Below are 14,149 nucleotides of genomic sequence, written 5' to 3' on the forward strand. Positions count from 1 at the left end.
TGCATGTTCAATTTGTTTACTGTCTGGGGGCTAAACACCTCCAAGACTCTTGCAGTATTGCCACTCTCTTTTTCTTATAGGGTACTCTTGGAGAGAAATAGAAAACTTATTGATAGGGGGTTGCTGCAGCATACTTTCTCTGAGGCGTTGGGTAGCCAGTAAGGTGTTAGCGTTTCCTCAAAATCCTCTAAATCTTCTGGAGATTTTAAAGTTTCTAAGAAGGTAAAAATAGTGGAGGGTACAGGATCATCGGTTCCACAGTCTTTGGAACCAAGTGTCCCTTTGGTTTGGAGCCAGCTCCCAGTCTTGGAGCCGATCTCTGAGGTTCCCGCAGCTCCTCCGCTCTAGTCAGCACCTTCAGTGCATTCCTCGAAGTCTCCGGACAGCCTCAGATATGGATCGGCTAGTGCTGAAGCTTCTGTGGGCACCAGGACTTGCTAAATTGTTGGCCCGGCCTTTCATCGGAGCCAAAGACTATTGAAGCAGACTTTACTCGGAGCTGTACTGGACTCTCTGAGCTCAAATAGATAGTTGTTGAACCTCTGGAACAGACCTGCACTGGTTATCTGTTCCATCTACTAGGACATCCTTTGCGCCGACCGAGGACAGCTAGGACCAGACATTCTGCTGTCTTGTCTGGGGAGGATAGTCGGACCGATTGTCTGTGCAGACTCTTCCTCTCGGGGCTTTGGCTTGGATGAGCTGTGCTCCTACCTCTGTCTCAGAGCCCATGGTTTCGGTGTGGGAGGATCAGATGGTCCCTCTGGATCAGTCTACCCCTTCTTGTTGGAACCATGGTGCTTTTGATGCCATGAGGAGAGTCCTGTCTCCCAAGACCGGCATCAGTTTGGGCTTCCTTCTCCCTTCAAGCACCTGTGTCCGCTTCTGTCTACCGGTCCCCCTAAGCGTAGAGACCCTGAGCCTCAAGTAGCCCCACAGGGCACCCCTTGTTTTTCCAAGACCACCTCAACCTCCCCACTGAGGAGGTACCCAGGAAGAGACTGTGCAAGAGGAGGCACTTGGACTCCCCACAGTAGTCTTTGACATCTGACCTGATTTGGATGAATTAGAAGGGTCCCCTCGATTCCCCCCTCTGAGGATATCTCCTTTGCAGAGATATTAGAGATCCTGAGTCAGAAGGGTGATTGGCAGTCCAAAACCCCTACTGAGGACAAGTCCTTGCTCTTGAAGGCTTTTTGGTCTCAACCTTCCACTTCTTGGGGGGGTGTCCGCATTACAGTGAGCTCATGGAGCTGATCTCTCATAAGGCGTGGGAGTCGGAGGCCATGGATCCTGTCCCTCGGAAGCTGAATAAGTTCATCTCTGGCCCAGTGGACCAAGCCTTTGACCAAAGGAGTGCTTGTTGATGCCATGGTGGTAGCTGCAGCCACCAAATAGTAAGTGTCTGAAACATCCACATCTATCCATCCTCTTAACAGAGATTCTAGGATCATGGATAGATATGGGAAACGCATGTTTAGTTCAGTGCCTTTTTTATCTCTGAGATCGCTAAACTATTTAACCCATTTCACGAGGCAACAAAGAGCTAGGAGATGCTCTCCAGTGTATGGTAGCTGTAGGGATTGCCGACAAAGTGCACACAGCTTGCTACCCTAAACTCTGTTGTGAACTCGTCCATGTGTCTCCTATCTTATGCAGCTGATGGTTTGAGTAGAGCCACTAGTTCAGGCATTGCTCTGCGGAGACTAGCTTGGATGCATCTCCTTTTGCAGAGCCTCACTGTTTGGGCCTAAAGTAAAAAACTAACCAGGTGTGAGCAGGAAGGCAAGACCCTATCTGCCGTCTGTTTTTCTACCCTTACTCTGCCCTATCCCAAGGGTCCTAAAAGTGGAAATGTGGTTCCAAAAAGCACAGGGAGCCTTTCAGGACACGCATGGAGAAACCCCCTCTAGAGGCAGAGGAGGTTATAACAGAAGGTGCCGCCCACGCAGCAGAGGGGGTCCACTGCAACAGGGTGACAGAGGCCAGTTCTCTGGTCAGCCCTACCAGCGCTCCTGAAAGGAGGCGAGGCAGTCAGGGGTCGCTCATCTTTGTACCCAGAAGCCTGGCTAAACAATGTCAGATGCATGGGTACAAGGCATCATTTCCAGAGGATATTTCATACACTTCTCTTCCCCTCCCACTCCTGTAAACAGAATCCCAGATGTTCCACCTAGTCTCGGGGAACAAGCAATCGTAGATGTCCACAAATTGCTAGAAAAGTCATCCAACCAGTCCCAGCAGACCAAGTTGGATTCTAAACTTACTAGAGTTTCTTTTTGGTACCAAAGAAAACTGGACTGGAGACCTATCTTGGAACTCAGCAGACTCTACCAATTAATAAAGAATTCTGAATGGTCATGCTTCAGGTCATTCTTCCCTTCCTAGGGAAAGGCGATTGGATACATAGATCTCAAGGACGCGTACCATCACATAAAGATGAACAGATGCTCCAGGGATCACCTGTGTTTCCAGCTGGGAGCCAATCATTACTAGTTTCAAGCCCTGCCCTTTGGTCTCACTACAGCCCCCAGTGTTCACCAAATGCATGGCAGTGGTCACTGCTCACCTGAAGCGTCTTGAGATTCCAGGTGTTTCCATACCTAGACAATTGGCTCCTCACCACTACCACCAGGCATCAATTGACTCTGGCAACACAATATACTCTGACACTCTGCCATCAGTTGGGGATTACAGTCAACTTCGAAAAGTCTGCCTTATCGCCATCGCTGCATACCGTTTTTGTAGGAGCAGAGTTAGATATCTCAGCCACCACTCTACATCTTCCAGTCAAGAGTCTCACTTCACCAACACGTCAACTAACTGGTGTCAAAGAACAAAGCTACAGCAGCAGAGGTCTTGAAGGTGCTAGGTTTGATGGCGGCAGCAATCCTGGCTGTACCACTTGCAAGGATGCATATGCGAGTCCTTCAATGGCTCCTCTTCACTCCATGGTCTTACCAAAAGCCACCGATGCACCACCTGATTCTCATCACAGATTCTTGCAAGAGACCTTCGGTGGTGGTTGTCTCCATGTCACTATCGGAAGACCCTTTGTCCCCTTCCCCCTAGTAGCCATTGTGACCACGGACGCTTCCCTGATAAGGGGGGGGGGGGCATTTTCAGGGAAAGACTGCCCAAGGCATATGGATGGATCAAGAGTCACACCTGCATATCAATGTTCTGGAGTTGAGAGCAGTACTTCTGGCGTTGCAGTATTTAATGACTCTCTTCCTCTAGGGACAGTTGCAATTCAGACCGACAACCAGTCAGTGGTCTGGTACTTTAACAAGCAAGGCAAAACCAAGTCTTATCCCCTTTGTCAAGAAGCCCTCAGGGTATGGCAATGGGCTGTCGTCCCAGCGTTTTCTGTTAGCAACGCACATCCCGGAGAAATCCAACGTGATAGTGGACAAGCTGAGCAGGGCAGTACTGTTGCTCACGAGTGGTCTCTCAACCAACGAGTTGCGGATTTGATTTTCTGGAAATGGGGCCAGCCTTGCTGCAACTTCTTTGCCAGTCACATCAATACCAAATCCAGAAGCTACTTTGACCTAATACCACCTCCAGGACATTCCCCGAGGGATGCACTTGATTGGCCCCTGGGTCTCCTATATGCATTCCCACCTATTCCATTGATACCAAGGGTTTTACAGAAAGCAAAATTGCTGGGAAGGGCAGTTATCCTCATAGCTCCCTACTGGCCTCGACAGATTTGGTTCCCCTTCCTTCATCTGCTGGAGGATCCATGGATCCTGGACCCAGTTCCAGACCTGACACCTGTCTGGGGAACTCCATCCTTTACTGCAGTCAGTCCCTAAAGCTGACTGCTTGGCTTAATCCACTTCCCCTAATTGCCAGGCTTCATTGACACTCAGATGATACAAGACCAATCCTTTTGTCTTCTCACAAGCCATCCACCTGGAAACTATACTGCAGTAAATGGAACAAGTTCTCAATTTGTGCCAGTATACAGAAAATCAACACTTTCTTTCCGAGCTGCGCTATTGTCCATTTTGGAATTTTTGACAGATTTTTAAGGAAGGAGCAGCAGCTGCCACAGTTGAGTCCATTTAGCTGCCATATCAAATTTCCACCTTGGATTCGTTAGGTTGAATGTTATGTGCCATAAGTTATCTAAGGCTTTTCTTAAAGGTGTTTTTCACATGAGACTACCTGCCAAAATCCCTTTGTCTCCCTGGAATTTTAATTTTATGCGGTCTCCAATAATTCTCCCCCCTTCGAACCAGCATCTTCTTATCTCAAATATTTGTCCTGGAAGACTATTTCTAGTGGCCATTACTTCTGCCCACAGAGTGTCAGAACTTGAAGCATTATCCGTCAGACCTCCTTACATGATTTTCCATGCTGAGAGAGTATCTCTCCGAGCAAACCCCTCCTTTTTGCCTAAAGTCTGTTCTGAGTCCAATATCAATCGGGTCATTGAGTTGCCAGTCTTTTCCCAACCACTCTAACAAATTGGAATGCATGCTGCATAAACTTGATGTACACACAGCTCAGATTTTATCTTGATAGAACTAAGGATATTAGAAAATCAGATCAACTTTTCGTAGCCTTTTCGGAGGCCAGAAAAGGTAATCCAGTGGCTAAAACAACCCTATCTAAATGGTTATCGGATTGTATATTCTTTGTTTATGCGAATGTAAACATGCCATTGACACACAGACCGAAGGCTCATTCTGCCATAGCTGTTTCTACGTAGTCTGCTTTCAAGCTAAATTGCCACTTGACAATATTTGTGCTGCAACCACATGGTCTAAGCATCATACCTTTATCACTCATTACAAAGTAGATAAGGCTTCCAGGGACCAGTCTTCCTTCAGTTCCACTGTACTGAAAAACGTACTTCCATGAGCCACCCAAGATTGAGGGTGCTAGGGACGCTACCCATCAGTGAGAATAAACGGTGATATTTAACAGCTTCACATAAGTTATGTACTCACCATAACGTTCCATGTGAGTTCTAGCTCTCCTTTATTCTCACGTCCCTCCCTCCTTCCCCCTCCTGGCTGACAGTTGACTTACAGGCTAGTACCATCCTGGTTATTCAGTACTTCCCCTTTGGGAAGTGCTTCCTTGTAGAAAAAGAAAAAAGGTATATATACTCGCAGCAAACAAGATCTGAAGTAATTCCAGCAGTGCATTGTGGGATAAGGGGCTTTGTCTTGAGCTACTGGCAAACCTTGAGCTTTTGCTATAGGCAGTGTCGGAGCAGAGGATCGGCTCCGAACCCATCAATAAGAATAAAGGCGAGAACTCACATGGAACGTTAAGGTGAGTACATAACTTCTTTTTTCTTCAAAATATTAAAAGTTGCTGTACTTTTCTACACTGCTGCTGATTTACTGAATAGTTTTTCCCATTTTCTGAATGGAAAGCCTTTGTTTAAATCCTGCTAATACTGCTCACAATTGGTTTAACTTCCTTTTGTGAAAACTCGCACTCTGTTCATTTGTGAGTGAAGTTCTAGGTACGTGTTGAATGTTGGACTTTGAGGTCACAGTTAACCACAGCATTAATATTACTATGGTAACTGCTGTTTTGGTTGCTGTGGAAGTGCTGGGTGATGCAGAGCAAGCAGCATGCACTGTGTAGTGTGCAGCAGAGGTTTGGCAGCATGTTGCATGTTTGATTTAACACATTGCAGTTATATTCTTTATTTGCACTGTGTAAAATCTTATTAACCCATTTCTACCTTCAAAACAGTGGTCCGAGTTTATTGAGCTCGGAAAGGATGTTCCAGATTCTCAGCTTGATGATATCATTGCCTCTCAGAAGCCTAATCAGTGCTGTACTTTAATTTATACCTCTGGGACCACAGGACAACCAAAAGGAGTCATGTTGAGCCATGATAATGTAAGTTAGAATATTGCTTATTGTAAACATCTGATTTTTAAAGAACTGGTTCAAATTGGATGTAGTCTGTATTCTAGCATCTTGGTCACTAATTGCCTGGGTTTGCATTGTCATTCTGACAGTTCCAGAGTTTATTTTTTTTACATGCCTCATCACTAGAATTGGTCACTTGTAGACTGATTTAAATGGATTCCAGTTTCATTTTTTGATTAGTAATTTTGCAAAATATTTACCAGCACATGTTACAGGGAAGAATGTGGCATTACTATTTTTATCTCCAATTCCTCTTATTGGAATACCTGTTAAATTTGATTTGCAGTTAGTGCAAAGTATGCCCTTTAAATATTGTCTACTGTATTGTAAATGTCATCTTTGCTTTGGAGCTTATGGCACCAGATTTAATAACCAGAGTCTTGTACTTGGTGGCATATTACATCCTGTATGTAATTTTGGATAATCCGAACAAGTACTTGTTTTGTAACTGCTCAAATGTTGACTTTTTGTGGGATTGTATATTGGAGTGTCTGCTAAACAGAAACATGACAAGACTATTGCCATATTACTGAATAGCAGTTAGTCCAGTTTGCTGAAAAACACTTTTGCTGAACTGGACTTTGCCCTTCCTCATGCAGTTGTGTTCTACTGGCTTGTAGAAAAATGCTGCTTAAGTTCCACAAAGTGGATTTCTGAAATCAGCCTTTTTGTGGAGTCGGTGAGTTGATGCTCCTGGTCATTAACACGGGTGACGTGGTTCCTGGACATAACATGGGTGCAAATCTATAACTACATTTGGAAGATTAATGAAGGGGATCTCATATTGTTGGGCTTGTGTAGCTAAATGGGTTCTTGTAGTTCTGAGAACTGTGCTTTAGATACTGTGCCTGGCTAAAATGTTATAAATATGCCGAATACATACTATGAAGTTTCGGTACTTTAGAGGCAGAGAAGATTTCATAAGTACATCAGTGTGAGCTAGTGTAGTTAAGACCAGGAGTGTTGGGCAGTCTCTTGGGGATGGGTGGGGTGTTACCTCCTCCAAAAACTTTCTAAAGTTATTGGTGAATTGCATAATTCTTTAGCCCCACCCACACCTGGCAATCACCTTCCCCTGAGATTTTTGTTAACTAGGTTTTCCCAACCTAATAAGCCACCCCTGGACAATTCTGACCCATGTTTGGACTCTAAGGAGACTGCAGCATCTCAAGTGTTGTCCTAATTGCAACCCCCCCCCCCCAAGTGCATGTGTAGTGGGTGTACTGGCATATTGTCCTACCGCTGGGGCAACTGTAGCAATGCCCCCCTCACATGTTGAGAAAATGCCAGAGATTATCCACAAACTGCACCGGTGTGCATGCTATATCCCCAGGAAAGGCACACCTGTTTTGCCTTGCCAGCACCTCATAAAGCCCAAGCCACTAACTGAACCCAGTTCACCCGAGCCATAATGGGGGCCGGAGGTTGTCCCTCTCCTCCCCTGTGGTACTGGCAAAAATTCATTTTTGAAATCTTACACTTGATCCTTGCGGAATTGGGTCTGTCACGCATCCACCTTCTGGCAAACTATATAGGAAGCCTGTCATTTCCAAAGTTGTATTGTGTTCTAGTCCAAAATACATAGAAGCAATGCTTCTGTATATAGTCTCCAAGGCAGCCATTTAAGAAAGCAGTGACAAATACATTTTCACTACAATGGATGACTGATGCCATAACCAGTCATTCATTTGGAAATTAACACCTGCAAAAACAATTTTTGAACTATTGTCACTAAAGTAATTTCTGTGTGATCTTTACTGTACTTGTCTTGAGATTCATTTTGTCATACTTTCATAAGTTTAGATTTGAGTTTTATGGAATGATGTCTTCTATTTAACTATTCAAGCTTGTAGTACCTTATTGTAGTGCAAGTAAAACAGCATTGTCACTACTACTTTCTGCTTTTTGTCATGTGATCAGGCCATTGCTAAAATTTGAATCTCTCCCATTTTACCCACTTGATCAGCAAATGAACGAACGGAAATGTCAATTGAACATGCACATCGGATCTGATTTTGAATTGTAAAGGTCACTTAGTTTAAAGCATTAACCTTGTGTAAATATTTAACATACATAAACTTTACAGCTGTTGTATTGTAAATTAGTTTTAAGGGTTTCTGAGCATATGAAATCTGTAGAAGTAAATATGCACTTGGTATACAACTTTATATGCCCTCTGGTTGTTAAACAGTGTATTTTATGCAATTAATATTTGAGGTTAGACAATTTTATCTGATGCCTTCACTTACTCTTCAACCTATGGATTTCATGTCAGAGCACTGGATCTGACTCTGCCATTTCCCAAAGTTCCAGGCTCTGTCATTTGAGATCCTCTCTTCCAAATCCCTCCGATCTCGTTTGCTGCACTTTGCTTGGCATTGCATATCACATACTCTGAGCTGCTCAGGGTTTTCTGTAAGTTTAGTGAACTTTAATCTTTTGTGTGTGCGCTGTGAGCTAGTTTGTTCAGAATTGTCAGATCCCAAAGCTTTAAGAAATGTCACTTGTGGACACACTCTAACTGATGCTCACTCAGTGTGGTGTGCTCGGTGCGGCCCACCTGGACTCTTCTTGCTCCCATTTGTGCTGGGTTCAACCACCAGGCACTCCGATTTAACAAGTTGACTAATCCACAAAAAGTAGTCGTACTCCAGACCAATATTTTGCTTGTATCAAAAAGCAATGTAAAACACAAATTAAGCAGAATAACGCAATGGCTGTATCCAGAGGCAAATGGAATTTATTGATAAACATAAGCCCTTTCACAGTTCAGTAGACTGCTCCATCAGACGTTAAACTTAAGCTACCATTTCAATACAGCCATCATTCAGTTAACATTTAAAGAAGTCACATATAAAAATCAATGTCAAAAACATTGTTAAACAGTGAAGCGGCTTACCACACTTTCATGAAACGGTTGTAATAAACTGCTCTAACTTTCATCTACATAGAGGTCTGGATTTCAATACAGGCTCAAGGGAGCTTTATCATTTAATCCACTACCTCTATTCATTCCCATTCTAATAATCCACCTGGATATAGATGACATGTTTTTCTGAGAAGGATATGGCAAATATTAAAACGTGATGAGATTAATTCAGTAAGAATGCCAATGTATTACTCTAACCAACCCTAGATGTATATAAAAAATTTGGCCTATTTTAACAGCAGATGAAAAAATTAATGAAATAGTTGAACCACGATCAAGCTTTGCCTTTAAAAATCTGAAATCTTTAAAAAGAGTTTGTTACCCTAGAATAGGAGGTGGCAGTGCTCAGATTGAAAGGATTACTAAACCATGTCAGAAATGTCACTTTTGTGGATGTATTGATAACACTGGTCAGTTTTTACATCCCGATGTGAATAGAAATTTTAATAGTGGGTGCTGATTGCAACACCATGCACCTAGTCTGTGTAGCATCTTGTGTAGAATGTCTTTCGAGATAGGTAAAACTAATCGTAAACTTGACCGAATAAGGGAACATCAATACAGTATAGCTAGGCAAATGTCTACTAATGCGTTAGCGAAACATGTTAATGAATCATACGCATAAATTTTTAGTTATTGATAGGATAAAGAAGGGGGAATGGCTGGGGGACATTATTAATAAAACAGAAGAAAGGGACCAGGTGGATTATTAGAATGGGAGAAAATAGAGGTAGTGGGTTAAATGAAAGTTCCCTTGCAGCCTGTATTGAAATCCAGACCTCTACGTAGATGATTTTTTTTTAGTTGGTTATTAGAGCAGTTTATTACAGTTTAAACTGTTTTATGAAAGTTAGTGTCTTTAAAAACTACTTTTACAGTGTAGTGACTTGCTAGCTTTAACATTGATTTTATTGTGACTTAAAATGTTAGTTGATGGTTGTATTTAAATGGTAGATTAGGAAACTTTAACATCCAATGAAGCAGTCTACTGAACTGTGAACATGCTAAATCTCACTTTATTTGCTTCTGGATAGTCATTCCATTCTGCTTAATTTGTATTGTATTTTTAAGATGTAACAAGTTGAGTTTATCCACTTCAGGGGCTCAAACCACTGCCAAAAAAGTGTAAGGGGGTCCCCCATTAGAACCCCACACTCAGGGGAGCCTTCTGCAAAGACTAGACCTTCAGAGCAGATATCTTCAGCTCCTGTTATCATCCAAGCCTCCCCTCCATGCCAAAGCTTCTTCCAAGAGCTGGTGACATCCAGACTGAAGTCCACTATCCTGCAACAGCCCAGGCCCATTTCCAGGCCTGCTTTGTCTGCCTCTTCCATTGGCTCCTCTCAAAGCTTTTCTGAAGCAGAGGTGGATAGCATGATTGTTTTCTCAAGCCACAAATCCAGCTGGGGATCTTGCCTCCTCATTCTCCTCCTGGATCTGTGAGCAATGTCCCGACCCCCCTCTCTCACACCCCCCTCTCTCACACTCTCTCTCACGCCTCTCTCACCCCTCTCTCACCTCTCTCTCTCTCTCTCTCTCATCTCTCTCTCACCTCTCTCATCTCTCTCTCACCTCTCTCATCTCTCTCACCTCTCTCATCTCTCTCACCTCTCTCATCTCTCTCTCACCTCTCTCTCTCACCTCTCTCTCTCTCTCGCCTCTCTCTCTCTCGCCCCTCTCTCTCTCTCACCCCCTCTCTCTCTCTCCCTCTCTCTCTCTCTCTCTCTCTCTCTCTCTCTCTCTCTCTCTCTCTCTCTCTCTCTCTCTCTCTCTCTCTCTCTCACACCCTCTCTCTCTCTCTCTCTCTCTCTCTCTCTCACACCCTCTCTCTCTCTCTCTCTCTCTCTCTCTCTCTCACACCCTCTCTCTCTCTCTCTCTCACACCCTCTCTCTCACACCCCCTCTCTCTCTCTCTCTCTCTCTCTCTCTCTCTCTCTCTCTCTCGCTCTCTCTCTCGCTCTGTGTCTCTCGCTCTGTGTCTCTCGCTCTGTGTCTCTCGCTCTGTGTCTCTCGCTCTGTGTCTCTCGCTCTGTGTCTCTCGCTCTGTGTGTGTGTCGCTCTGTGTGTGTGTGTCGCTCTGTGTGTGTGTGTCGCTCTGTGTGTGTGTGTGTCGCTCTGTGTGTGTGTCGCTCTGTGTGTGTGTCGCTCTGTGTGTGTGTGTCGCTCTGTGTGTGTGTGTGTCGCTCTGTGTGTGTGTGTGTGTCGCTCTGTGTGTGTGTGTGTCGCTCTGTGTGTGTGTGTGTGTCGCTCTGTGTGTGTGTGTGTGTGTCGCTCTGTGTGTGTGTGTGTGTGTCGCTCTGTGTGTGTGTGTGTGTCGCTCTGTGTGTGTGTGTGTGTGTCGCTCTGTGTGTGTGTGTGTGTCGCTCTGTGTGTGTGTCGCTCTGTGTGTGTGTGTGTGTCGCTCTGTGTGTGTGTGTGTGTCGCTCTGTGTGTGTGTGTGTGTGTGTGTCGCTCTGTGTGTGTGTGTGTGTGTGTGTGTGTGTGTGTGTCGCTCTGTGTGTGTGTGTGTGTCGCTCTGTGTGTGTGTGTGTCGCTCTGTGTGTGTGTGTGTGTCGCTCTGTGTGTGTGTGTGTGTGTGTCGCTCTGTGTGTGTGTGTGTCGCTCTGTGTGTGTGTGTGTCGCTCTGTGTGTGTGTGTGTGTGTGTGTGTGTGTCGCTCTGTGTGTGTGTCGCTCTGTGTGTGTGTCGCTCTGTGTGTGTGTGTGTGTGTGTCGCTCTGTGTGTGTGTGTGTGTGTGTGTGTGTGTGTCGCTCTGTGTGTGTGTGTGTGTGTGTGTCGCTCTGTGTGTGTGTGTGTGTGTGTGTGTGTCGCTCTGTGTGTGTGTGTGTCGCTCTGTGTGTGTGTGTGTGTGTGTGTGTGTGTCGCTCTGTGTGTGTGTGTGTGTCGCTCTGTGTGTGTGTGTGTGTCGCTCTGTGTGTGTGTGTGTGTCGCTCTGTGTGTGTGTGTGTGTCGCTCTGTGTGTGTGTGTGTCGCTCTGTGTGTGTGTGTGTGTCGCTCTGTCGCGGCATTCCTGGAATACAGACGTTGGAGCCAACAGTTACCTCGACTCCAGTCTGTGTCAGTTTGAGGAGAGGTTCTGTGAGCCATATCTTCAGCACCGCTTCTGAGGGGTTGGTGTCTGCTACAAAGTTTTTGGAGCTCTCTTCCCCTTGGGGCCTCTGCATTTTGATAGCTGCTCCAACTCCTCACTTGGATCCTGGGGTGGTTGGGATTTCTGGAGCTTCCCTGTTGACAACTGACTCTGAGGGTACCTGTGGTGTGTCTATCTCCCTCTGTGTTCGAGATGGAGAATGTTCTCTGTAACCAGAAGAGCCTCGACTTTACCTGCTTTGGAGCCCGGTCCCCCTTCAGCAGTTTCTGTGCCTGTCTCCTCCTTTGACAGCCTGCCCTGAAAAACTTCCAGTCTAATTCCCTCGAACTCACAGGGTCTTAAATCTCCAGAGCACCCCATCAAGGAGGTCCCTCAGAAGCATCCGTGCAAAAGGAGGCATTTGGAATCCCTCCAAGGACACTGATCTGTAAAGGGAAGGATTCCCCAGATCACCACCCGAGGATGTTTGCTTTGGAGACATCCATGGAAATATTACTCCAAAAGAGTGGTTTGTCTTCCTAACCCTGAGGAATCTTTTTTGGAAGCTTTTGCATCAGGCCAGTCTATTTGGGTATCCCCCTGTGGACCACCTTATTAACCACACATTGCTGAGGGTGTAGAAGGTGCCAGTTGCAGTGGAACCAATCTGTGTCATAAGGTTCTTGGTGCCTTTTCTGACCACCCCTATTGGACTGATGGTGTTGCCAATGCCTGCTTGTTGCAGCTGCCACCAAAATGGAGCTAGCTCAGTGGAGCCGCACTGTCAATCACCCAAACAGGGAATCTAGGGCTTTGAACAGGTTTGGGGAAGTAGGTTTACACTTCAGTGACCTTGGTATTGTAAGCCCTGAACTATTTGGCAGACATAACTAGACTAAAGAGGTACTTGGTTACAGAATTCTAGTTCTGTCCCAGGGTCCATGTCTGCTGAGGACCAGAAGACATTTTCCTCCAGAATGTCCACTCTATAGTCTTTCTAACACATTCATGAGGTTGATCTGTCATGCTACAGAAGGTGCCTCATGGGTGGCCGATCAGGAATTGCTTCCTGCAGCCTGGATGTGGTTGTGATTTCTCAGAACCCTACAAGGTGTCTTTCGCAAATGCCCCTTTTGACAGATTGACTTAGTCCAACAGTTGGAAATGCACACTTTCCTAAAGTGAAAAGGAGGGAAATGCACACTTTCCTAAAGTGAAAAGGAGGGAAAGACCTTTTCTGCTATTCGGATCTGCTTCTCTACCTGACAACAGACCTTTTTCCAGGAAACGGCGTGAAGTTGTTGTTTGTGAAAGTCTCTGCCCTTTTCAGGATTCACAGGAAGATATTCCTCCCAGAGGCACAGGAAGAAATGGTTATAATGGCAGACATTGCCTGTGTGGCAGAGAGATTCTGATGAATCCAGGGTTTTTTCTTTTTCTTGGACTGACCCAGTCAGTGATCCTGAGGGATTGCCAGACTGCTAGTCTGTGGAAGCAGTTGGACATTTGTCTTTACACCCAATAGACTGGGAAGCCATCACAAGGATCATTGAGTGTTAAATTGTATTCAGAGGCTTTTCAATGCCCTTTTTCCAGGAACCTTCTCCAAACAACCATCTCCCGATGTTCCACCCAATCAGGAGGCTGCAGCATTAGATTTCAAAGCTGCTGGTCACAAAAGGGAATATTGTCAGCCTGCAGCATTAGATTTCAAAGCTGCTGGTCACAAAAGGGAATATTGTCAGCCTAACTATCTGGAATTTTGTAAATACTGTTTGTTAATATTTATATAGAAGTGTGATGAACTGTCAGCACAGATGTTTGGAATTTTGTAAACTGTCATTTGTGCTAACATGATTCATGTACTTGTTACAAATGTATTGCAACTGTGTGTGATGTGTATATCAAACCGCTGGTACAGAAGTGTGTGCAAAGGGTTTGTACAGCAAGTACTGAGCTTAGAGGCATCCAGTGTAACCTACTATAAAAGAACAAATATTGTACTTGCAGTGGAAACTGGAACATAGAGGGTTAACTTGCAAAACTTCAGAAATAGTTGAAATTAAATGTTATAACTGCGCCACTAAAAGATGGTTTCAATTTCAGCAAGGAGACAAGATGCCTAAAACAATGGACCCTTCTGCGTTGTATTGTTTTAGGTCTTCCAACAGCTGCAAACATCTTGGGGCTATGTATTTTCACAGGGAAATGCTAAATGCTGGCAGTTTCTAGCAGTAGGGG

At 44.9% G+C, this 14,149-nt stretch overlaps 1 protein-coding gene across 1 annotated transcript in view; it reads left to right on the forward strand.

Moving 5' to 3' along the window:
• The window catches only part of LOC122817693 (long-chain-fatty-acid--CoA ligase ACSBG2-like), a 394,569-nt gene that overhangs the window by 185,721 nt on the left and 194,699 nt on the right, over window positions 1–14,149 (forward strand). The window contains exon 8 of the mRNA XM_044090763.1: window positions 5,728–5,877. Within this exon, the coding sequence (XP_043946698.1) occupies window positions 5,728–5,877 (150 nt within the window). The remainder of the gene's footprint in view (window positions 1–5,727; window positions 5,878–14,149) is intronic.

Source organism: Protopterus annectens, chromosome 13.part0 (assembly GCF_019279795.1).
Source record: "Protopterus annectens isolate FY-2018-M chromosome 13.part0, PAN1.0, whole genome shotgun sequence".
Classification (NCBI taxonomy): domain Eukaryota; kingdom Metazoa; phylum Chordata; order Ceratodontiformes; family Protopteridae; genus Protopterus; species Protopterus annectens.